Source organism: Pezoporus wallicus, unplaced genomic scaffold, assembly GCF_028554395.1.
Source record: "Pezoporus wallicus isolate ANWC-B61680 ecotype Strahan unplaced genomic scaffold, APGP_CSIRO_Pwel_v1 contig_2025, whole genome shotgun sequence".
Lineage (NCBI taxonomy): Eukaryota > Metazoa > Chordata > Aves > Psittaciformes > Psittacidae > Pezoporus > Pezoporus wallicus.
This window is the reverse complement of record NW_026640253.1, coordinates 616,410-643,068: the sequence shown is the minus strand read 5'-3', so window position 1 is coordinate 643,068 and position 26,659 is coordinate 616,410. Positions and strand designations below refer to the sequence as shown.

Genomic DNA, 26,659 nt, shown 5'->3' with positions numbered 1-26,659 from the left:
GCCACCAATATAACTACTCAGTAGTATAACTGTGACTACACATAATGATCTTACCTGGACTACTTGCTAGCTATTTACTTAGCTGATAGAGAAGATTCTTTATACTGTATAAGCATCACCAAAATTATTTTCTATAATGCTAGCACACCTGATATTACCATTTTTTTCCACAAGCAGTTTTTTTACTCAAAACAACTCACAACTGAGCAACAAAAATTGATATTAAGAGAGCTACATGAGTGAGGACAAAAGTTACCTATCTACATTCCCAGTTCTCCAGGGAGAATCACTATGTACAGAGTAAAAATATAATCCTTTTCACACCCAAACTGGCCTGTGAACGTGTAATCACAAGTGTTGCATGTGGGAACAGACATCTGTGTTCTATATTCATTTGTTATTTTGTGTCTATTTCCAGGAAAATAGATAATTTTCAAAATTTGGCCCTCGAAAATAGAAAAAACCTCAAGACTGAGTTCTCACAGACCAAGCTATGCCCACTGGCACTCCTTCTCATCCATCTCAACGTTTTCTTGCTGTACATCTATAGAATGATTTGAAATTATTTGAATTACATGGATAATTTCAAATACCTAGTTCAGTTTACAGGTCTGATTGCTCACATTTCTTTCAAATAAAGATGCATATCTTGTGGTTATTGATTTCCTAGTAATTTACAGAGCATCAGGTTTCTGCAGGGGAAACACTTTATTTCTCCAGGGTAGCCTTCTTTAAAAAAATGTCCTGCAGGAAAAAGAAGAGATCGTGAAACAGATGGTTTTAGCTGTCATGCAACTTTTAGTGTTTCTGGTAATTTTATGTAACTAAGTTATAGCTCTTAGTTGATTCATATTGTTAATAATAGTTGAGAAGACCACAAATACCCACATGCAACAGGAAATTACCTTGATTCTTCTAGAGATCTATGGCTACTTACAGTAATTACAGTACACAGAAACCATACACAATAAACTGTGACATAAGGATAATTTTGGACAAACCCACTGTAGAGTGACAAATTAACACAAACAAACTTCAGTGAAGAGCAACCAGTCATAAATATTTTTTTACAGGCACACTGCCATATAATAGAAATAGAAACTTGTTCTTTGGACAAGCCTTCACAAGGAAGTAATTAGTAATTACTTATGTACTTATGAAATCAAAGCCATAGCAGCAGACCACAGATAAGTAAAAAAAAAAATAAAAATAAAAAATTAGATTAATCCTATGTGTTTAGACCGGGCCTATTTATTTTATAGTCTGTCAGATGAGAAACCAATTCTGCAGAGGACTTCTAAGGGACATTATTAAGTAGAAACTAAATACTTATATTTTAATAGGAAGGCATGGCAAAAGCCCAAAGAACATTTCTGCATGCCAGGAACAAAAGCAAGCGTGGCATACAATGCACAGGCAGGCACATGCTGAAAGAATAATGCAGCCTCACAGTGGACAGTCATATTAACCCAGGTCTGGCTATTCACCATGAGGGAACACTGCAGTGGCTACAGCTGCAGGAGATACCCTTGTCTGTACACAGGTGCACTGCCTTCAAAAACCTTTTTTTGTGTGTTGGGACTGACTGTTGATGAGGGAATAGTAGGGCTAAATATACAGGATATGAAAACAAAAACAAGTGAGAGTTACTTCCTTGCTTGTTACTTTATGCACAGGTATTAAACACAATTTTACAGCAAACTTCAGTTGATGTTAGCCAGTAGAACCATATTTACTTACAGCAACTAATACTTTGGTATTCTACACAGAACGAGTCCGGGTTAACAGTTACTACTAAACTCATCTCTGCTATTGTACTTGATAGAGAGGACATTTTCAGATCTTCTACTTCAGTCAAGCTAGAAAACATTGGTCTTGCTTTTGAAACTGTTTGGCTAAAGTAAAGCAAGTTGTACCAATCTGATACCTCTTAATACACTTAAAGCTATGGATTCTTCTGTTTCACACCCATGCTGATTATATTTAAAAAAAAAAAGACTGTGAACATCACAAATTGCCAAGACATCCAAATCAGTACTTTTGAATATTTCATACTTAGATTGGCTCAGATAAGGATAGTAATTACAATCTAATTAAAAAAAAAACCAAACCCTCACAAAATAGAATTAAATGGTTGTGATGAAGAATGCTTATGGGCACTTGTTCCCCCAAATTAAGATGCATGGGATCACGATAAATGACCCAGACTGAAGTAATTTCTAAAAAAACCAAACAACCAAAACCAACCAAAAAAAAAAAAACCAACCCACAAAAAAAAAACCCCAACACCAAAACAAAACAAACCCAAATAACACAAACAAACAAAACCAAAATCAAACCACCACCAAAATCTCAAATCCTCAGACTTTAACTGAAAGTATGAGTGTGTGGTCATGTACAACCTATTCTGAGAGCAGCCATTTTGAAAAGTCTGGGAATCACTGCTGCAATGCATGATAGCTACTTATAACTATCACATTAGCAACCATGTGATGCAAAAGATTATGTAGTCCACAAGAAGTAAATATTTGAAATAGACTATTGTTACTAGCCTTTTAATTCTCAGAGAAAGAAAGTTTATGCACTTACATTTCATCATCATATTCCTTTGGAGGTGATGCTGCAATGACTAAGTCAATCCAATCCTGAAAAAGAAAAGCACAGTGAAACATGTGCTGCTTAATATGGCTTTTAGAAGTGGTTAGTGAACCACCATAAAATATTTGATAGCAGAAGACAATCTATTTCTGGAAAACCACAGGGAGCAGAAGAAAGATCTATATTAAAGACTTCCATAAAAAGACTAATTCAGTATTCAGCTGTTTGAGTATCCTGAAATTAGAGAAAAAAATCTCCTGGTCTTACAATAAACTTTTAAAAATAATTATTCTAAGAATCATTCTATATTTGGTCATTTAACAATGAACACAGTTCTTGCTGAGAAAACACTCACTGTAATTAAGTGAAGTTACTTGTACATTAAGAAATCAAAGATAAAATTAGCTGTTATCATAAAATTCCAAACAGTTTGCAAGTCATTTTCTATATGAAAGAGAGATTCTTCAGGTAAATGTACTATGAACACTCAGAATGTAATGTGTTTAAATAATGGTCTTGACATGTGGCTAAATGTCATGAACTTTCACAATAAATTATATGCATGATTTTTAGAGATGCTATATACCAGTATCTTCTGCAGATTTTAGCTCACTTTGCTAGTATATGTCATACCTGTTACTTTTGAGGTCTGCAACCTCATTTGTGCTGATATAACAAAGTAATGGAATAAAAGTATATCTCAGATGAGCATTACAGGTAGAATGAAGAAGTGCTGCAGGTGACTTACCCCACCCATGTTCCAAGCTTTTGCTAGAGTTGTCTGTGCTTCTGCCAGCCTGCTGTCAATTAATATCTTGCCATTTACAGCTAGTATTTCATCCCCTTTCACTATGCCTCCTGGAGAAAAGGCCAAAATGGTATACATACATGTGAGCAAACAGCTGAGAGTCTTCACTGTCCCAGATTTATGCAATGCTGCGTATAATGAAAAGTGTCTTCACTAGATGTGGAGGCTTACACTAACAATTGACATAAACAAGAAAGTTTTCTATAGGCAAAAGCAAAAGGAATTTTTAGGCACGGAAAAGCCACACTAATCTCTTACTGATCATGACTAGCAAGAAACTAGCTGAATAAGATTTTTCCATAGTAGTAGTTTAGTAATAGTTTGCCTGTCTGGGTAATCCTTCTATACAGCTTACAAACTGAGGTGGATTGTAGGTTGTTACTATGAAAACAGCAGCATTACTTGAAAGTTCTGAAGGTGTAAGTGGCCTTTGTCAAGGTTTTGCAGGGCTCTTTTTCCTTTGCAGAAGCATGTGTAACATTCAGTCCTTAGAACTGATTTTGACTTGCTAATCTGTAATGAAACACAATCAGCTAGCTGGGACTGGATTTCAAGAGTAAAATACAGATGGTAACAGGACAGCCTTAGCTGTAAAAGGCCTTCACAACAGCGAAGAGCCAATGGGAAACATAGTACTTGAGAGATCAAGTGGCTGAGAAGTTTACAGAGCAAGGGTGACATGAACTTAGGTGCAAGTTGGGACAAGATCAGCAAAGACCAAAGACAACGTAAGGAGACACCCCATCTGTCTACCTAGCCATCACTAGACTTCTCCAGGAAAACATGAGAGATACTGGCCATGAGCAGCAAAGCCTGGATGTGTTGGTTCTTGTGCCTTCCAGAGAGCTAAGCTGTTTGCCGTAAGGCTCTGGCCTTTAGTGAAATTCTGGGAGTAAAGCCAGGTGTTTTACAAAACAGATGATTACTGAAAGTAGCATTAAGAACAAAACTAAGCAGTGTAGTATAGCCATGATCAGGTAATTGCTTTGTGCATGACAGTACTACAAATATTCTTTGGAAATTGTGAAATAATGACGACCATGTTCTGCTCTCCTTAATTAACACCAGGTGTACATCAGGTAGTTTTTTGTTCTTTTTTCTTTTAAATATATCAGACTGGAAAAACGAGAGCCCTTATTAAGAGAACAGCTCTACATTTTCAGGCCACACCAATGAAAATTCTGCAATGATAAAAGTACAGCAGTAATGACCATTTCTTCTTAAGCACTACTTATAAATTTTACATAATTATTAACTTATGCACCACCCTTGAAACCATGAGCCACTCTTGGAGCTGCCCTTAGAGCCAAGGCAGAACTTGGACAGCCTTGGACAATCTAAATGTGCCTCTCAGTACTAAGCATAGCTATGAAAGTCAGCCAACAAGTCTCAGTCAGCATAAGGAGCCACTTTGCAGAATCATTCATATTCCCCATTGTTACTCACCATGTTTGTCTGCAGCGCCACCCTCATAGATAGCAGACACAACTATCTTTCCAATTGGGGAATCGATGCCTCCTTCAACTGCAAGGTCTAATGATCCTTCCTAATAAAAAGGGAGTTTTAGTTCAGAAAAAGGCTGTTAATTTTTGTCATCAACAGGAACTTAATCTTTCCTTCTTCTCAGTAAATCGTACTGTACATGAAATGTTTACATGAACCCCTTAAAAACCAATCAAATAATATAATATTTACCTTTTTAATTCGTAATAGCCGTACATCTTTTCCCATAATCTGCTCTGGGGTAAACTATGAAAAGATATATTGATTAGCCATTTCAACTTTGGAAACACAAAACAGGCTAATAAATGTAGTTTATGGGAGAATGTTAGCAGAAGATCAAAACACCAGACCATCTTCTCCAGTAAGATAGCTCCTTTTCAACATGACCAGAAAAGACGAATGCACAAGCCTTGGCAAACCAAGGGCAAACCCCTCCCAACCCTCAAAATCAAGGATGTGTTTTCTCCAGTGCATTTCATATTAAACAGCAAGACATAGTTGATTTCTTTCCTTACCATTGAATATGGATCAAAATCTTCCAAATATTTCTGGAAGCCCTGAGAATAAAACAATACTTAACTGTAAAAACCATCAGGCTCATCACATCCTTAACACACAAACTCCATTTTATTCGTTAGTCAGAGAACATACAGCTATGAAAGATGAAAGTAAATGGAGAAAAGCATAGAAAGGCAGGAAATAATCCATCCTGACAGTCAGAATATATTTCAAAACCTTATGACAGATCAGCAGTTTGAGCTGGTCATACTATGGAGCAATTTTGAGGTGTAGTTTACTACTCTGTTAGCTCCACAGTTCCTTTCTACAACTGACAGAAGTAAATCTTGAAAGCACCATGGACAGGTATGTTCTACCACACTCTGAACAACATTTCTTGGGACTGTCACCATCTTGGGTACTACAACACAAGTGGAAGTGACAGCCTCCAATTCACCTGTCAGCAACACTACTTCACACCATCTGGGTTGCAAGATCGTCTTCCAACCCCCTTCTTCCCTCCTCCCCATAGAATTTCAGGGATTTCACTTCATACCACAAGCAAATGCAGGACAAGAAGTAATTTTTTCCTATGGTCTTTTCACATGGAGGACTTAAAAAGTTTTGGCAGGGAGCTTCTGAAATTGGGAAGATAATATTGCAGTTAGGTAGAGCAAGATTTAAGCTTTGAGAGGACCCACACTTTCTTAAACTTTCAAAACCTAATGCATTAGCCTTGTAAGACCAACACTGCACAGAAAAAGTGTGTTACCTTTTCTGCAAAGGTGAGAATTTCTGAGTCAGTAATCAGGACTCAATGGTGTTTGAGTGGTCATTTCTTGAGGAGGATTAGTAGTTACCAGATGAGATTGTATGGGTGATGCTGTAGATGTATAAGAACTCTGCACTAAGGACTTCAGGACTGAACAGAAATCTTTACTCAGGCACCTAAATGCTCCATCAGTCTTGTGGCTTCAAGCTGCAATAACCTGGGGACATGGGAACAATGCAGAACCACACAACCATTTGCTCAGAGAGCAGGCAAGCCAATATCTGACGCAGACCAGCAGTTCAGTCCGTGCTCAAGCTTGATATATTCACTATTGCCCTCTTTTCTACTGGACCCATCTGACAATAAAGTCTGTTCTACTCTCAGATTCAGCTAAGCCTTTTTCCTGTTGCGAATCAAATGCACAGCTTAAGGTTCCTCTGGTATCTTTAAGGGCTGGCTGTTAAATGACGAAGTTTCAGCAGAAAACACTAATGCCTCCTCCTATTATCATCTTTATCATATCTCTCAGTTGCCATTTTGACATGACTGGGAATGATCCTCTGGGATGAGATCTCATCCTTACTGCCACTGCCTCTGACAAAGTCAGGGAGCACTGCTACACAGATCTGCATTAGCAGAGCCTCAAATAATACAACAGTGCTGTCCATTTGTCTAACCACACTTACACAGACCATGCAACAGTGGTGCTGATAGCTCTTGTGTGGACTGGTAGTCATTACACACAGGCATACCAAATAGTTCAGAATGAACCCTGGCTTTGCCTCTCTCTTCACCTTTTCCCTGAGATCAGAAGACCAACTTAAGCAGCTCATGTCCTTGTTCTGTGTTTTCTTCTGAGACAGAAGAAACATTTGCAAGGGCTGAACCACGACTTTGTCTCCCCAGGCTTCAGAAAGCTGTATCTTCAGGGCACAACCGCAGAACTCCTACTTATCGCCGTAAGTGGGTTTGTACTGCCTTTTTTTTTTTTTTTTTTGGAGGGGGGAGGGAGGAAGGCATGCATTTTGTTTTTTTTTAAATTTTGTTGTTGTTTTGTTTTTTTTGGGGGGTACGGAAATATGTATTAAAAGCATATTTTGGGAATAGGAACATGAGAGACTTTATTTATCATTTAAATTACAGGTTGTGTTACATTTCTTAATGCTAACTTTGAGAAACTAAATAAATGGGAATCTGATCACAAACTTCAAGGGTAGAATTTCATCCTGGGGGAAAACCACAGTAATATATTCATTTGCAAGGTGTATTAATAGTTAAAATAAAACCATACAAGAAGCATTTTACAATGATAGCTACCTAAACAAACCTATCAGTTTGAATAGCTGAATTTGTATTAACTTTTGGAATCATGGCTGAGGTAGATGTCTATGGTCTTGGACCAAGCAACTTAAGAGGAAAGAACTCTTGGCCAAGTCACTAATTCATTATGTAATCTAAAAGAAGTCAGTGAACTCTTTGTCCCAGGTCGCTCTCATGAAAAACAGATGTTGACCTTGAAGAAAGTTTTCCTGGGAAAGTAATTTTTAAACAGGACAGAAAAAAAAAACCAAAACAGAACAAAAGAAAGAACCAACTAAACCCCACAACAAAAAACCTGCAAGCAAAGAAGTGATATGATCTGCATCCAATAATGTACAAATACAACTAAGACACTATGAAAACATCCACTGAACTGTAGAATCTCTTCTCAGAAATGGGCATCACAAATTCTGAGAGCATTGTGCACAATCCATATCCAAGCAGGGACTAATGAACAAAGCAAAACTGAGCGGAAACCAGTGCTAAGCCTATCCTCCCACTAGTCGGGACATCCAGGCAAAAGAGTTCAAGACCATCTGAGTTCTTTCTTGACTTACAGCAACATTCCTAAGACCAAACATAAGCAGAATCTGCAACATTAAAACATTTGATTGCACCAAAACAACTACCTGTCTGGACTGGTGCCCCCAGGCACCAGTCAATGATATTACTCACTGAAATTTCTAGCATCAATAGCAATTGAGACCTGACTGAAATCAACAGAGAAGAACTGAGAAAGAAACCCATGACCAGACATAAAATTTTCCAAAACCACATTTGCTGAGAACACAACTGGCATAATATACAGAACATGCTAACATTCAGTAACAACTAAACAATCTCAAAGTTTGACTTCCCAGTCAATTCAAGTTTTTCCTTCTAGATCTAAATTGAAACTGTTCAAAAGAAAGAAAAAATACATTATTAACCTTAATGCTTTGCTACTCATAAGCTCATACTCTGAGCTCACAACTTTGTGCCAACATATTCATATAACATGGCAATGCATCTAACTTAGCTTGCACTTATAAAGGTGTTTTGAACAGAAACCGGCATATTTAAAAGCAAAAGAGAAATTAAGCACAAAGTTCACTTCATCAAGGGACCAGTTACTGAACCACTAGTAAAAATGAGGAAGAGATGAAAACTTCATCCCTGCGACAGAGGAAAGCAATAAATGCAGTAACACAGCAGAAAAATTCTACATAGTACAAAAAGGCTATATAAGTGCTTTCCACCACCAATTCCTCTGTTGTCCTATCAGTAACTATGTTAATAGCTCTATTTGTTAAACTAAGAAATTTTTTTATCACTGAAAGCATTGCAGCTGGAGACTAAAAGAAACAAGGAAACCTTAGGAATATAAAAAAATATTTTGCCATTCTCAGACCTGTTATCACTGTTCAACTGTCTTGAAGATTGCACTGTGTACAGGTGGTTCAACCTGAAGGATTTACTATCCTTTCATTCTTCATCTGCCTAGACTAGCAGGAACCACAGGCCCACACAAAGTTTACAAAGACTATGAGTTTTCATGCATTAGGGCTGCATTGCATCCTCTGTTTTAGAAACTAAGCAACAGAATTAGAAAGGAAAGGTTTAAATCTATGATCAGTCAAAACAAGAAGTACCACACAAAACATGGAAAATATTATTTTACTTGTTTTTTGTTAGATCTAAATGATGAATTGTAAACCACCATCCTTTTAAACATCTCTTGTGGCTGCAAAATAAAGAAAATCGCCAAACCAGACATTAACTTTTGTTGTAAATAAGTAACACACCTGCTCACAAATAATTTCACTACTTCTTCCCCACCCTCCTCCCCCCCTTTCTATACCACACAATTTCTTAAAAATATATTCCATGATTCATTTTATCCATAATTTCTATGGAACAGTACTGGGGTCTCTTTCCCCTGATTTGTGAACAAAATATTTAGGAAAAAAGCCAAAAAAAAGAAAACCCAGCCAACAAACATGGTCAAAATGCTAAACAAGTAATTTCCAAAATATTGCAAAGTCATGATAAATATACATGTAAGATCTGCTCTCCTACCACGGATTTCCTTTACTGAAAGCTGAATTTCATGACTAAGTTCCTCATACAGTCGATAAGCTGAAAGTAAAGATAAGTGTATTTGGGCTCATCCTGAAAGCACTAATTGTCTAAACACCAATAACTAGTACAGGTTCATTCTAGTTAAAGAAAGATTCCTCCTGAATTTAATTGACTTATTTCTCAGTGGTCTTGCTTCAATTTGGGTATCTACACGTAATTTCACAATATTGATTGATAACTGCTGGATTTTAATTGCCTTGGGCTTCAAAGATTTGAATCCCATATTGATTCTGCTTTTCTTTCACTTCCAGTACATTAACAAAATGGTACACTCTAGTTTGGAATCACATCACTAAATTATAGAACCTCTCACTAAGTTACAAAAAATTTCAAAAATAAAATGGGAAAAGAAAAAAAAATTAACCCCAAAACAAAACACTCCTCCCACCTCTCCAGCCTCCGCTTAAAACCCTGCATCAAATTCGGCAATATATTTGAGACTTTTAAAACAGGAACAAATTTCTACTGACTGACCCATGGTGTTTACAGTTCCAAACTGAATTTGCTTTAAACCAAATGACTACATATCAGTTTCACTACTGATTCTGTCAGTGTCCTATAGTTATACCATTACTTGAAAAAACATATCTACTGCTGAGTTAAGAAAAGATTTGTGGTCTCTGTTTAATTAATACAGAGACTGAGTTTTTGTCTTCAAGAGGGCCAGTATGGCAAGATTTTTCACAAAAGTCTTCAGCCCCTCTCTAGCCACTGAGAGAAAAAAAACAATCATTTCCTTTTCGAGATGTTTTTTGTATAGCTATGGCAAATAACTGAAACAGTTATCGCACATCTTCCCATTTGCTTGATTTGAATCAAGCTTCAAATTTTGCAAATTAGAGGAAAGCTTAAATACTTATTCTTCCTTTTAGAAATGCTGCATCCAACCACAAAAATATGAAGAAGAAAAAAATCTTTAGTGAAGCAAGTGCATCAAAGCTTTCTAACACAACAGGATGTTAGTGAGTTGGGAGAGCAGAGACTAATGTTCATGTTGGTTTTGCTTCTCCTAAAATCCCACCACTAAATCATAATAATCTTCTCCTGTTCTCCGAGTCAAAATTTAATTGACTTCCCCATAAGTATATTCCAATTCACTCTAGTAGAGCAGAGACAAACATTTCATGCTGACTTTGACCCAGAGCAGCTCTCAGCATTCAAGGCCACATTTGAGAGTTATTTTCCCTATGTCTAAGTGAAAAATTCTATTTGCATGAAATGTTAAAAGACTTGGAAATTCTGACCTGAATTAAATTAACGTTAATACTTCAGTCACAACAGAGGCTTCTGTTATCTGGCCCAACTACCTACCTTCCAGATAACAGGAATGGTTTACCTATTCTTGCATGTTTATTCTATCCTTATGTTAATGCTTTTCACCTTTACTAGTGAATTGTTCAAATATAAGCTCTCTTGATTAGCTGTTTGGTCCAAGTAAATCCATCAAGATGAGTTTCTAGAGTTTGGTACTCAGGACAGCTAAATTCAGATAAAAAACAAGGTAGAAGGAATTACATGCATTACTAAGATATAAAGACTGGAGTTCCATCAGGTTTGTGAAATCTAGCAAGAAGAAAAATAGGGTTTATACTTTGCCTTTTGTGACACTTCTATTTGGCAAGAGAAGCTGAATCGGTCTTTAACAAGGACCGACTTAAATAAGCACACCCCTCCTACACCCCCACCCCATCCCCAGACAAACAAAAACCGTTCCTTTGACATGAAATAAAGTTATAATTCTTACACATTTCTGGAAACAGGCAGGTACCTCCTTGTCTATTTTGTCATACCCTGGTCTTTTGATTTTTTAACTAAAAGACATAGCCTCCCTCTTTACTTTGATGTCCATGCAAGTCTTACTCCATATACTACTGTGACTTTATTGCAGTAAGGATGAACACATTTTACTGCATTAAGCCATAAATGGAAGTAAGACCTAACAGGTCTACAGAACCAATTTATAGACTGATGCTTCTCTCAATCAGAATGTTGCTTCCACTGAAATTGTGATCTTCCAACTAATATAAGGCAGTTTGGGAATGAAGATGATTGATATCTGACGCATTTTTGCAGACTTGTGATATGGAAAATGTGCATGCCTGCATAAAAATTTCCCTATGGAGGTGGATCTTACTGTAAATTTCTCAAACTCATAGGAAACATTAACAAAAACCCAAACCCAATATTTTCAGTCAGTACCAAGACTGTCCTCTGATCGCACATTCAGGGTATTATCAATTCTTCAGACTAATTTGTATTTGTACACCAGGCATTTATTTTCAAGAGCTAGATTATATTATACTCTCTTCATTTCCCCCCTAAGCAATTTCATATTGCTTAAAGATGCTGAATTATTGAACACAATCAAACTGAAAACTGCAACGCGCATAACTGAGGGAAGTATCTACACTGGGGGGATTTGAATGTATTTTTAGCTTGTGTACCTGTCTCCTCTTGAGCAACTTGTAAAAACTCATTTATGATTTCAATCCATTTATAATACAGAAGTGTCAAGATTACTATGACCGTGGGAAAAATGGTTACTAAATATCACTGAAATTTGTTCAAACTGCAACTGGGAAAATAAAACAGTATGAGTATCATAATTATTAAAGCAGAAAATGATTAAAAAAAATTATCACATTAATAAAAGTCAGCAAAGAATATTGTGCACAACACTTATTGTAAGATATAGCATAGGCTCTTAATTAAGGGAAATGCAAATGTGACATTTTTTCCATCCCTTAGTTCTAATATTAAAATACATTGCCTTGCTCTTATAAACACGTCTGCACACATGCATATAACAGGTACACAACTCTACTTCTAACAGCGTAAGTCATGATGTCCCTCAAGAATAAATATTACTAATTGATTTACCAGCTATTTTAGATGAATTTTCAGGGCTCTCACGTGGGAGTTATCACCTGTCAAAACAGTATTTCTCCCTTTCCCTTCACCTTGTTTTCTCCAGTAAGCCTTGGCTCACCTTCCTTCATATACCACAATTCCCAAAGATGCTACATGGTTTGTCCTAAAATATTTAGCCTAACATTTTTTTCTTCATTTACATTTGAAACAGAATGGAAAAGAAATAAGAAAATGAATCTGTACTGGGTCAACGTTGCAGTAACCCACACATTGGAGTCTAAGATATAACAACACATTATTTTTTATCTCTGGAAATGAAATTATGAGGTATGTATCTATATTTCAATTATGTTCATGAATATTTACAAAGCAAAACCAAAGTATAATTCTTACTATTTAATTTCAGGCAAACGAATTCAGAATTTTTGAGAATAAAAACCAGCATATGAATAAATGGGAAATAAGATCTCCAGAGTCTAAGGCTCTACACTGCTGTGGAATTATGCACCCCAGTATAAAAATTGTCACTAAAGGTGACTTTTGGATCGGGGGGGGGGGGAGAGGAAAAAATATTCTTTTATACTTACCATTAATGATCACTTGAAAAATCTACATGAAATTTAGTTAGCAGAAAACAAGACAAGCACTGATTCTTTGAGAACAATTAAAAAACAAATCCCATAGTACTACAGTGCTCAAAAAACCACCCCAAAACCAAACTACCCCAAAAAACCAAACACATTAAAAGGCTTACCAGGGCCTCTGTTTTGATTGTTGGCCTGACCATAAAGTTTGGGTCAGGGTGCAGCATAACTGGTTTAGAGACTATAGGTACCCCTGGATGTCGTTGGGTAGGTGGACTTGGAGCAAGTTTCTATGGGGTTAATTTAAGAAAATTAAAATTCACAATGTAACTTATGCAAATCTGTTACTTCACCAAGATGCCTCAAATCAAATAGCTTATGGTAATGGATCTAATGACATAAATACAAAAAAAATAAAAGACTTACAGAATTAGTTAAACTAAGACTTATAAAGTCAACAAACTAAACCATAATTTCTCTTGCTTCCCCCCTCATCTCTGACTTCAGCACAATCATGGAAAAATGTCATCCTTGCTTTTGGCATTTATCCCATAAAGGCAATGAATTGAATAAGAAATGTCAAGGGAAAAAAAAAAAAAAACAAAACTGAATTTGAGTTTAAGGACAGAGTGAACCTGAAATAAGATTTTAACTAATCTATGGCTAAACAAATCTAAGATGAAATTCACCAGGACTGCAGCAGTCTTTCCATAAATCATTTCAAGCTAACTTATCTTAAGAGCAAGGGTTAGTTACGCTAACTACCTAGCCTTGACTCCATGAAGTACAGATATCCAGAGGCATCTGATACCTCTTCAGGCAGCACGTACTAACCCAACTGTACATTTATTACTCAGTCAAAACTCCCACTGACGCCAAGCACAGTTTTATTCAGGAGTTCAAAACTCAGCCCTGTGGGTTTAGTTTCTGACTTAACCCCAGCAACTCTCAGCACACTTTTGTTAATGCTTCTCATAGGAAAGGTATTCCAGATATCATTAATGTAGTACAAGCTGCATCCTCCAAAATTTAAATTGCTTCCAGCAAATTTGCTAAGCAACTTTTTTTGCTTTTTTCAAAATAATATATATATATATATAAAAAAATAAATTTGGAACCAGATCTTTCAAAGTCCCTGTGGCTATCCCCTAATTAACACTGCTCCACACTGCAAAATACATCATATCATTAAGCTTTCTGATCTTAGAAGAATCAGCAGGTTCACAGATATCAACTTGTTAAAGTTGCACTGGAACTGGACAACTGCTCCTGGAGTTGCACAATTTAGAGACAGACCTCTCTAGAGCTGCTTGGAATGGAAAAACCTGGTATTTGGTCATTCTGAATCAAAAGGAATGGAAAGAGTTATCAAACTAATGTTGGTTCTTCTGGGAAGAAAGCTTTCTTTTCAGCATCCATTATGTTTAAAATACAGTTTGGTCCTATCTCCTTTTGTCTGCCTTGACAGGACAAAGTATATCCTCCATGACACACAGACAACCAGAACACACAAACACAGACCAAGTATAGCTGAAGTGTTGAAATATGAAGTCCTCAGACCATTAGGAGTCACTTCCACTACTTGGTATTAGATATCTTGTAACACAGCAATGGATCCAAGCATGTGAATGCAAGTGTTGAATTTCAAGTAAATTAGCCATGCAGAGTCAAACCCTTGTCATTTACTTGACATTAGCATTGCATAAAACTGCAGTATTTATTAACAGTATATGACATACCAGTGGATTGCTTGACACAGAAGACACTTTGCCAACGTGGGAGGTGTTTCTTACAACCTAAACAGTAATAGACTTAGTACTGGGTTCATATAAAGTATATGACTAATAACAGTTTTGAGAAACAGATCAATTTATACCAGATATTTTAATAGCTACTTGTCAAGAATTGACAGCATTTTATTCATTTTTTTTCAGGTATTTGTTTGAGCCGAATTTGAAATTAGATGATCTGGGGCAAAAAAAACTGACTTGGCAACACAGAGATTTAATAGTTTGAGTAATATTTGAAAAGTAAATTTATGGGACAACACCAGTTGTCTTATTTTCAGCTTTGGCAGGCTTAAGCACACGATCTTTAATTGTTGGAAGTAAAATAAACACATTGCTTATCTGTCATGTTAAAATGGACTCTTTAAAAAGCAGAAAGGATAAATTGTCCAGCTTCTGATTTTTCTTCTGTTTCTGAAACCACACCAAGAATACCAAGTTATCTACTTATAAATAAAGCAGCTTTGGTTCAGTTTTAATACTTTACTAAGAGCTTAGTTCTTCCTTCATATAACCTAATCATATTCAATGAAATCTGACTTATTTCTGAAAGCTTGATAATTTTTTTCTTGTTACCTGATGTATTTCCCTTTAATTATTAACCTCTTTTCTCTACCATAACTAGCAGTGAAAAACTGTCAGGAACATATACTGGAATAAATAGGTTTGGGATCACATCAGTATGGCAGTTCCTATATTACTTCTGAGTATTTTTTTATCATAGAATCATAGAATAGTTAGGGTTGGAAAGGACCTTAAGATCACTAGTTCCAACCCCCCTACCATGGGCAGGGACACCTCACGCTAAACCGTATCAGCATTAGGAGAATGTATTTCTTCTCTGAACAGTAATATTTTGTACACTTGTGTCATTTCACATCATTTTTATTTCACAAAGAATTTGGGAAACCTGTTATCCATTAGTATATATGATATCTCTATTTCAGTGGATCTAGCATATTCTTGGCACTTCAAACATATAAACCACATAGACCAAGCTCTATCACAGATCAACTTTAGTTTATAAGAAGAGATTCACAGTTAACATTAGGGCTATTATTCACATAGAAATAATCTGCCAGTTTCCCTTGAGAACTGATTAGTTTGCATATGCTTCTCTACCTCAACCAAAATCGTGCAAATGCAAAGCTAAGTATTTCCAAGTAAACATGCAAAAAACCCCACCAAAAACTACAGTGCTTAGCAAAGGGAATTATGATAAAACAGCTGCCATTTCCCCGCTACAGTGGTCTGGCACAAGATTTCTTATTGTTGATCCCCCTTTTGGGCTAAGATTGTAATAAAGAGAAAGTCGCCATGTTTTCTCAAAGAAATCCCTAAATCCTGTGTGTACAAAAAAAGTCAAACCTGATTACCAGCTCTTGCTCATTTAAAAATATTTTACAGATAATGTATACAGTGTTGATGTTTAAAATCAGAAGCTCAAACTTTTAAAACTCATTTTCTTCTCATGTTACAAAGCAATGCGATCACATTTTTAAAATGCTTCCACCAGTCATTTTCACTACAGAGGCATTTTTCTCATGAGTTAAATCTTGCAATTTTGGGTTTTGGTCTGACAATGTTTTTTTCTTTTAATATATATAACATTTAAGTCCAAATTGTCTTTTTAACTGATATGTTCTGGTCAAGACCAGAACCTGCATGCGCAAGGGGTAAAACACACATAGGGAGGAGAGCAAAACCCTTTAACTTAAAATTTGTAAAAACTTAAAACTACCTCTGGACTGCATTCACTAGTATGACACAGTAAAACCATCTCACTCCCCTTTTAACACTGCATATGGCAGATGGGTAGATCCAGTGGATGAAGTGGGTGATGCTGCTGGGGAGGGAGGCCAGGCAGGGGAATGGTAAAGGCACATGCATCCAAACAGATCATGAGGTCACCTGGGAAGCTGGTGTTACTGACAGGGCTGGACCTCTTGAAAGTGGAACATTTGATGTAGGAAGTGGATGAGATGATAATGCTGAAGGAAGAGTGGGCGGTGGTGGCGGCGGAGGTGGTGGCACACGTTGGTTAGGCTTGTCAACTTCATCTAAGTTTATGTCATCAAGATCTGTGGTATGAAGCTGCAGGCCACCAGCAAAACGCCGCATTGATGTGGCTGGAGGAGCAGATGGACGTCCACTTGCCAACTACGTGCAATAGAACAGAAATCTGCCTTAGCAGTTCAGCTGACTGCAACAGCTCCAAAGAAATTAATGGCAAATCCTAGAACACAACTCAGCCTAACTGCTCCTGCACAGGAAGTTCTTGGCTTCTCCCACACAGACTATACATAACCTTTTTCTCCAAAAGCCTTTTTAACGGCACTCCTTGGGATTTAAGTTTGAAAAGAACAGAATTCAAGTGCTGTGACAGTAGCCTTGGCTGTTGGGGCAAAGGGGATGACACACACACAAAAAAACCCCAACAGCATGGAGTCGTCCGAAGGTAAGAAAAAAAAACAAACCCTAAAAACACAGGAAAATTGCAGATGATATCTCTTGCCTCACTAGCTCTTATGATGAGAAAGCAGAATTGCTCCTTGCAAAGGTGGTTATTTAAGAAAAAAGTAATCAAAGAGAGGCCCTGAAATCCCATGCTGTTAAAAAAAAGGGAAAGATGCTCAATTCTGGTATAAACATAACTAGACATTAATACAAGAGGGGAAAGTAAGCTTAAGCAGCATTTCAGGGTGCTATGAAATTCAGATCCTCAGGAGGCTCTTATCTTCCAATTTCTGTCAATCAACACCAGATGCATTGTGGGGCTAACAGACTCCAGAGTTTGAACATGATTCTTCACACAAAAAAGTAAGGTTGCAGTATGTAACATCTACATATGCTGTTAGAGTTGCTAACATTTCTTTTATCAGTGATCTAACTGAAGTATTTAAGAAAATCTAGTGGATACACTTTCATTTTGCTATTTTGTAGACTCAGCTGAGGAAACCTTAGAGAGATGAGCTGTCCCACAGACACACACATCTTAGTCTAATATGACAACACTTCCCTCAAGTGGGTATCTCTGTTGACATTTTTCTTGATCTCCTTACCTGGCATACTGACCCCTGGTACTAAAGAAAAAAAAAAAAGGTATTCCTTTAGCAGAGGTCAGGAGATCTTGACTGCTCTTGAACCCATGTAGCAGTTTAAGCCTGTAATAATACCTGAATATTGTTCAGCTGCACTGATCCCTCATAAGCATTCTGGTTTTGTGCTTTATATCAGTTCAACTGCTTGGATAGTTTTGTAGAAAATTTGTAATAGACTATTTAAATATAATGGAAATACAACAGTGATTTTAATCTGTAATATTCCCTCTTACTTTACAGAGTAAGTGGGACAAAGATCTATCAGAATGCAACTAGCCAAATTTAGCTAGTGGGAGAAAACTGCATAATCATTTCACTGTCCTAGAGACATGTACTGAAGAGCCACATGGATCTGAGCCTGAAGTCAGGAGAACAGAAGACCAGCTGCTTTTTTCAGAGCTGCTCCACATTGACCTGAAGGAAATTCATGCGAGAGTGTTCCCTAAGGGTCCCCTCTGTGGCTGCAATTTCACGCAGATCCCAGGGGAGTTCAGCAGACTGCAGTGTTCCTCTTGAAAGCAGCTGTGCTTGGAAGACAGCCAGAGCAGCAGGATGGTGGGAAAGCCTCACTTCACATCTAGAACCATCAGGCTCTAAGGCACACTCACTATTGACAACTCCCCTCATTTAAGGGGACTATGTAAAACACAAAAAACAAACCCTGTCCATTGTGAGTTTCTCATCTTTTTGTAATGTTCTAAATGTGTACCGTTATTCCATGCAACACTAGGAAGAATCCAAGAGCACATCATCAATGATGTTCGTATTTTCATAGGATACTAAAATATATGGTTGGGTATTCTAGCCTCATTTTTATTATTCCTAGTATGTCCCACCTCGCCCAAACAGGTAATGAGCCAATAAAAAACCTGTTAATCTGGTGTTGATAATATACTTAAAAAGAACAAAATAATAAAAATTAGAATAATTAAAAAAAATCCTGCCTAAAATACATGAACAGCAAATGCTACATATTGTAACTCATCAGTTACTGATATTTTCCCCCCTGCCTCTTAAAGTGATGCTGAGAGGCAAAGATGAAAACAGATTTTTCTCTGGTAAAAACCTGTTGCTTTTAGGAGACAACCAGTGTGTTTCTGAGAGATCATGCAATATATAAAGAAGCCAGAATTTTACCTCAGGAGACTCATTCTCCACAGAGGAAATCTGTTCTAACCGTGTCTGACAAAGTCTTTCCACCCAGTGCTGCACCTTTTCTGATTCTTCCAGGTCTTCTCGTTCTGTCTCAGATACCTTAACCATAATATCAGTGCATGAAAAAAGGTTATAGGTATAGTTACAATACAAGTCTATTTCAGATGTATGAAGTGCCATCTAAATTAGTTTAAAAACTAATAATGGTTTTGAGAATCATTTCTTATCTTTCTGTCTTTCCCTAAATGCATTGTTCCAAATGGAGGCACATTAACTGCAGAGGTATCCTCATGTGGGCAAAAACTGACTGTAGGAACATGCAAACATGGGGACAGTTTTGCAGTGAAACAGCATTTTTTTAAAACTTCGTTATCTTTGACATAATTAAACAAGTGTCCTGTTAAGATAATTCCACTAAAGAGTCAGCTAATTTTCTTTCAGTATGATTTTGCACTTGAAGGGAGAACACAACATACCTCTTGCACAAGACGATTTATTTTCAGCTGTTTTTCTTTCTCCAACATTCCTTCTTTCTCTTTGGCAAGTTTTTGCTCAAACTCCATTTCCTTTTTATTCTTCTTTTGTTCACACAGACTGTCACTTTTGGACTTCTTTCGGTCTTTCCCTTTCTGGGAAATTTTGATTTTTTGGGGTTTTTCTTTTTCTTAAGTGAAATATTTTTACACCAGATAAAAACATTCCAGACTTCAAGCTCAGTACATGAGTGTCTGCCTTGAAAATTTAATTACAGTCTGTGCAAGTACGGGGATAGTCTTTTAAAAGAAAGTCCTAAGTCCATTTCCTCAGAAATCTGCTGGAAATTCAACCTTATTTGGAAGGCCTGTGCACATTAACATAAGTTGGACAAGATCAGGCAGTTGCTTTTCTGCAAATTACAATATTAGGGCACACAGGCCTACAACAAAACTCTGAATATTCATTCCATTTTGATTAGGTCTTGATTTGCCATCTCTCTGTTCTAGCATTTTTATAAAAATGCAAGATTGACTGCTTTCATGTGACAGATGCTCATGTATAGGTAGATGTGAATATTCTATGCATACTATGTTTTCATGCATCATGTCCTAAGCATTGCAAGCCTTAATACAACCAAAAAAAGCACTTATAAAGGAAAGGCTTAGATCAGTGTAGAAACTGAATTGCTGCCAGGAAAGAAGACTGCATCACAAAGAACAAGTAGCTCCTACATGCACTGGATAAAATTTACACATGTGAATGAACTAATACAGCACAAAGCAACTCTAAAATTTTACACATAGAGTGCAATCAAAGGGGAAAACCACATAGTTGTCTTGGAATCTCTGTTCCTGCTGTCATGGAAATATACCCTGCTCCTTATTTCTATTTCAGCAATGTCAGATTTCTGCTACCTTCTCCTGTTTGTAGTGGTAGGGCCAAGTTCATATTGGAAAGCCCATGTTCTCCTTTCATTTATGAGCAAGTAAAAAGGAGGAGCAGCTGGCCACTTACTGTCAGTTATTCCCACTGCCCAGAGAGGCTAAGGCTTCAGGTTTGATTTGCTCTGCTCATTATCATCAGCTTCTGACTTTCCATGGTGGTTTTGGGAATTCAAAGAATAAACATGCTTCACCTTAGATAGCATTATTTGTCTTTCTTCCACCTTTTACATGTAATATTGATAACAGGACCTTAGAAAACAAGACATTTTCCCTGGCAACTACAAAAGCCAACTCTAGTCAAGTAGTCACCTAACTTGAAATTCGTGCTGCCGAGTTCAGTGGGAGGTTGTCTATTGCTTCATTGTTAAGTAGTGTTTGGGGAGGTAAGTGGGAGGAATCAATCATCACTGGAGACAAAAAATGTAAAAAAAATTAAGTAAAAAAATAAATCTAGGTTTTCACACTAATGTTTTAACATCAAGATAATTCTGTGGCCATGTTTCATTCAGGGCTCTTAGTTTGTACCTTAATAACAATTAGTGATATCTTTAAATAAATTAGAAAAATATATTTAGTACTGTCTAATAAATGTAAATATCTGGCAGGTCAGCCTGCTAGTATCAACATTTGAAATACTGACTTTAAAGGCAGCACACATGCCAAAGTGTTCTGGAATACGAACATGTATCAGACTATATTAGCTGCATTTACTGCACTCAGATACAATAGGATGAGTCATCCTTTTCATCCATCTTCCCCATGGATTCAGTATATTTCATATCATAGACATTTTTAGTACTGAGTGAAATTTTGTTTCTAAACAACAACAAAAAAATCAATTAAAAATTTGGCATAGGATGAAAATTCATCATTTCCAGATTTAAAAATATTTCTAAAAGCAAAAAATCAAAAATACATCTTTGCAAGCTTCTAGTCAACACTGTGTAGTAGAGTTCAAAATGGACTGGGCACAATCTTCATTATTATATATGAAGGTATTTGGATGCTCTGTAAACTATCTTTGCCAGCAGCAATATAGAAGATCACCCATTTGTGTAAAGAAACTTTGTTTTCACAACATCTATTTTTCAGATAGAAATCCTAACTGTACTGGCATTCACACTACAGATCCATGATGATTTACAGTCGCCAGCAGTAGAAAAATAGTATCAGACTGTACAATCATTTTCTGTTCTCTATTAAGGATCCACACAGAAGGTTAAAACAATAGTCCTAGATGGTGAAACAAGTACTTCATCTGCCAGACGCAATCCTGACCTCCTCAGGAACCTTGCGTTGTCAGAAGACGGACACAGGCACTCTTCTTGACACTTCTACCCCAGTCAATTACCATCAGCCATCACAAAAAAACCTCAAACCAACAAATTGCCACCAAAACACACAACACAACTACAAAACCCCTAATAATTGGAAGAAATTAAGAGACTAAAGCAACATCAGCAATAAAATATTGTTTGAAATTCATAATTCAAAATTGCAATACTTCAGCAGCAACTCTACAGGTATAAAAGTATTCTATCAAGCTTAAAGGTTTGGGTTTTTGGTTTGTGGGGGTCTTTTTCTCATTCTATGTCATGTACATGCCTAAAAGCTTTTTGCCTTCAGCACTCTTCTTCCTGGGAGATTTGCAATGGTTCCCATAAAATTTTTGTCACTGTACTTTTTTTTAATACGTTCTTTTGAGGACTTTTAGAGAACATCAAAACACGCACTGCCCACCTGTACTGAACACCTTCTGCAAAGTATTGACATACAATTCCCACTGAAGCAGGCAGAACTTGAAAATCCACAAATTCAAAAGGACAAATCCTAGCAGATGCATCCCAAAATGCATCTTAATTTGTGCACGTGCTAAAAGAAGCAGCATTTGACTATCAAGAATGTCTAGTAATAACAGAGAAGGGAAAATAGGAATTAAAATTCAAATGCACAGCAAACAAGTTTGCACAGCAAACAATTTTACACAGCAGACTTTGTACCTTGCGAATTGTGGGAAATTTTCCTTCATACCGATAAAACCACCCAAAAGCTACAAAAGGTAAAACAAAATTTTTTTGAAGTAAAGTCAAGGACTGGTTCAGATTCACACCAATCCATGTTGATACATATACCTAATTAAAATTTATTTGAAATACCAAATACCAAAATACCAAAGGTTTGATATTACACACCAACTTCTTGAATGACTTCTTGATCAATTGTGCTTGTACATTTAGTCATGTTATCCTTATTTTACTGATACATATTTTATGTTAAATAAAGCAAATACAAGTAACTTTCACACAGAACCATACAGCCATATGCATTGCTAAGATTTCTGTGCTCACAGTCTTACTCTACAGTTAGCAAGCCTTAAAATGAAACAGGTATTCAAACTCCTTCAAGCCTGTGGCAGAACACAGAGGCATTTGAGGAGATTGAAAAAAATAAAGCTCCATTTCCTAGGATAAAATATTTCAAGCCAAGTGTATAAATATTCAGAAACATTACTGAGTAAAATCATACAAAAGAATCTGTTACTATGATTTTAGGTAAGAAACACTCATAACACACAGGTTTCAATATAATCTGCTTTTCTGGAGGACTGACAGATTTTGTATTTGTATCAAGATTTCTTTGAAAGCAATGACAACAAGAGCATCATAACCTTTCATTGTCTACCAAAGGACCACTCATACTGCTCTAGAAAAACTAAATTATCAGTTCAGTGTCAAGACTGACTGTCAGGAGAAAGCAGAACAGAGGAAGAGTCCGAACTAGCATAGGAAGTCAAGGCTGAGTGGCAAACCTGTTTGTCCTGCTTCGTGATCATTTCATCCATGTCATCTGTTTCAAGTTGGTCATGTGCAACTCCCTTTACATCTACTAGAGAAACAAAGGAGGAAAAGAATGAGGAGATAGAAATGACAGACTAACTGGAGGTTCCCATGAAATGAGAAGGAGATCAGCACTGTCTGAGTATAACTGTCCATGAAATAAAACGAAGCTACCAATGGGATACTTAAACAAATAATTGAAAAAAGGGAGACAGGAGAGGGGAGGGAAAAAAAATAATAAAAAGAGGTCCTGCTTAAACCAAATTAATTTCCAACCTCCTCCAACCCCAAGGAGCATATGGCCAATTAGTCTGCTCTGCTATGAAGGGAAGCCTGCTTTGATAGGTGGCTTCTTCTGTAATTGACTAAAATTGGATTTTTGTAAGTAGATAAAAGATGGTTGCAGGAAAAAAAAATAAAAAAATCCCCATTTCAGTTTCATCCATGAAAAGTTAAATGATTTCCCCAAAGCCACACACACACACAAAAAAAATCAAGTTAAGACCTGACCCAGATCTTCCTTCAGTTATGTAGCAAGCACTTTCCACTTTTTCCTTTGCCTAATACCATTTTGGTACACTCTCCACATACTATCTGTAGCTTCCAGTTTAGCTTCTTAACTGACAATTAAGCTCCAAATGTCTTAAATTCCTTTGGACAACTAAGCCAGACTTACACTTCTGGGCAATTCTTCATGGAGAAGTTGCAGTGTACAAATAGCACCTCCTCAGTCTCTCGACTAATTCTGAAGCAGACTGCCCAGTAATATCAAATCAATTTTCAGGCTGTGCAGACTACAGCCCATTTGTGAAAAATTTGCTGCAATGGATGAACAGAGGAAAAGGACAGGAAAAAAGGACGGGGAGGAAAAAGAGACAGATTCAGTAAGGAAAATGACAGTAGGAGGGGAACAGAAAAAAAAAACAGAACGCAAGAAAAAAGTGTTTTAATGTCTGAAGATAGTATCTTAAATAGACCATCTGTCAGAGTGGAAAAAAATACCCTGCTTTTCCCAATGCTTTTTCAAATTAACAGATCTGCTACTATACACAGCAACTTTTGACAGATGCCTGAATTTTGCAAATTCTTAGAAATGTGCCTAGCTTTCTCATGCTTAGGTCACTAAGAATTGATTCAGAAGTTCTGACTGTGCGTGGGTTTAATTAGTACATGCTTACGTGCTTTGTTATCCAAGCTCTTAGTATTTAAGATCATTTTTGCAACATCATTATAACATCATCATTTCAAGATAGTTGTCAAAAGAACATGAACTGAAGAAAGTGATACCCAGGAAAATGATGTGGTAGATACTTTAGCCAGAGGAGGAATAAACCAGATATGAATGGCAGTAGTCACCAATTCTTAAGAATCTTTGATTATTCTGCTTTGTTTAGTGTCTCTCTCTTATTTGCAACAATGACTTCTGTTGCATTTTAGATGACACTGCATATTTAAGTTTACTCAATTAAGTTGTTTACTCCTCCTCATGGAAGGGAAACAAGGGAAGGTCAAGACATTCCTACAGGCTCCCAATTAAGAGGAACGAGATCCTGCTGAAGAGAGTAGGTATTTTCTGAAAGCTAAACTAAGTCATTTCCTCCAAGCCAAAAGTAGGGATTCCATTTTTTGTTGGAAGGAAGCAGATTAAAATACTTAAAACCGTATCCTTTATCCTCCATAATACACTTATTAAGAGTAAGGGAGAAGAAAAAAGTTACAACAGGAATAGTGAAGTGCATTCTTTCACTCCAAATGAGACTGCAAATTCAGTACTAATTTTCTACCTTCGAACACTCCACTTCCCAGGATCTTTTCTCAAATATAAAAATGATGTTACATTATTTGCTGATATGATTAATGAAGAAAGCTCAAAGATGATTCCAAATAAAAGAACAAATCCAAACACTTGTCTCCTCTTCTTATCTTCATTTTGAAAAGTAATAAAATGCAGCAATAAGATGCCCATAAAACCTAAAAAATTACTTATTGCTATAAAAGAATATTTTCTCTACTGAGATGAAAGGACTCATATGTATAACTTCACATTTACGTATCAACCTATCCACATGGACATAAACACAATCATGTATCATTAAAAATGCAGCAGTACTTCCATTTGGGCAGGTAGTGGAAATCGGCACAAGTCTACTGATGCAAGAACTGCTCTGTGAAAAGGTTGACAGGCCAGACACTGAACAGAAACAACACAGAAAGGAATGCACCAAAACCCCAAGCCATGAGGCTGATACTTCAGCTAATTTCTTAGTGAGCTTTATTTTTTTTCTTTTTTCTGCTGCTGCTGATTGTCAAAAAGCATGATTGTTTGAGTGGATATAGGTTTTGTGAGTTAGGTACTTGTTAAGTAAGAGCTATTAAATTAATCTATCATATGCTTTCAGCCTTCTGAAAATAAGCAAGTCATAGTTAGCTTGGCTTGGATACAAACTGGTGATATATTCCAGACAGCTTAGTGATGCACCTGACAAATACTTTCCCTAGGAAGGAGACTGAAATCAATGTCTTACTTTTGTGTTTGGAATGAGGGGCAGGGTGCACTTCTGCAGTTACAGTTTTTAAAGATTTGGGAGGTTCTTTAGTACCCCAGTCTTCTTCCCACTCCTTTTTAAATTTTTCTTCCTCTGCTGTTATCCTACAAGAAAAATTAACAAACAAACAAACAAACAAACACCAAAAAAAACCAGCTGGGAATTCTGAGTATAAAACCAGCAGCATCAATATAATTAATCACAATTATTTACTGTTCAGTATGTTTGGTTTTTTTCTATTTAATATAAAGCATAATAAAATGCCCCTTCCCTCAAACTAAATTCCTTCAATCAAAGTTTCATTTACTAAGCTATTAAGATAATTTGTCATATTCAATGTAATTGAGTATTCTTATTTAATATTGAGACTTCTAAGGCCATTTATATAAAACAGCTGCACAGACATTAAGCCCAGAGTGATACACTACAATACTGTCAACCTTAATTGAAGCCAAAAATCCATCTCTCACCTACTAATTTTTAATTTTTAGAACTGGGAATTATCTATTAGAAAAACAGTTTTAACTAAAATATTAGGTGACAGAACAGCAAATCTCAAGTAATTTACAAAAGAAGTGCCATATAACCTAATAGCTTGTAGCTCCATATATGGTGCCTTTAAGTGATTCAAGGCCTATTCTTAGCTGTAGCCCGTCTTGAACTGGTAAACTGATATACAGTGCCGAAATTTACCGGGTCTTAGATCTAAATGATGCTATTTATACTTGGATTATCTT

The 26,659-nt window shown here is 36.6% G+C and overlaps 1 protein-coding gene across 3 annotated transcripts in view; it reads right to left on the bottom strand.

Annotated features, from left to right (window-relative positions):
• Positions 1–450: 450 nt before the first annotated feature.
• Positions 451–26,659, bottom strand: part of USH1C (USH1 protein network component harmonin) — a 47,895-nt gene continuing 21,686 nt past the window's right edge. The window contains exons 14-26 of one of the 3 annotated variants that reach the window (XM_057418223.1): positions 25,902–26,026; positions 22,540–22,589; positions 19,595–19,747; positions 19,101–19,217; positions 16,774–17,022; positions 14,815–14,871; positions 13,246–13,365; positions 5,425–5,466; positions 5,102–5,155; positions 4,853–4,952; positions 3,347–3,456; positions 2,590–2,645; positions 751–1,608 (exon numbers count right to left, since the gene is read on the bottom strand). In XM_057418223.1, coding sequence (XP_057274206.1) covers positions 1,509–1,608; positions 2,590–2,645; positions 3,347–3,456; positions 4,853–4,952; positions 5,102–5,155; positions 5,425–5,466; positions 13,246–13,365; positions 14,815–14,871; positions 16,774–17,022; positions 19,101–19,217; positions 19,595–19,747; positions 22,540–22,589; positions 25,902–26,026 — 1,333 coding nt within the window. In that variant the 3' untranslated portion in view covers positions 751–1,508. The other 2 variants (XM_057418221.1, XM_057418222.1) reach the window with 2 other exon arrangements.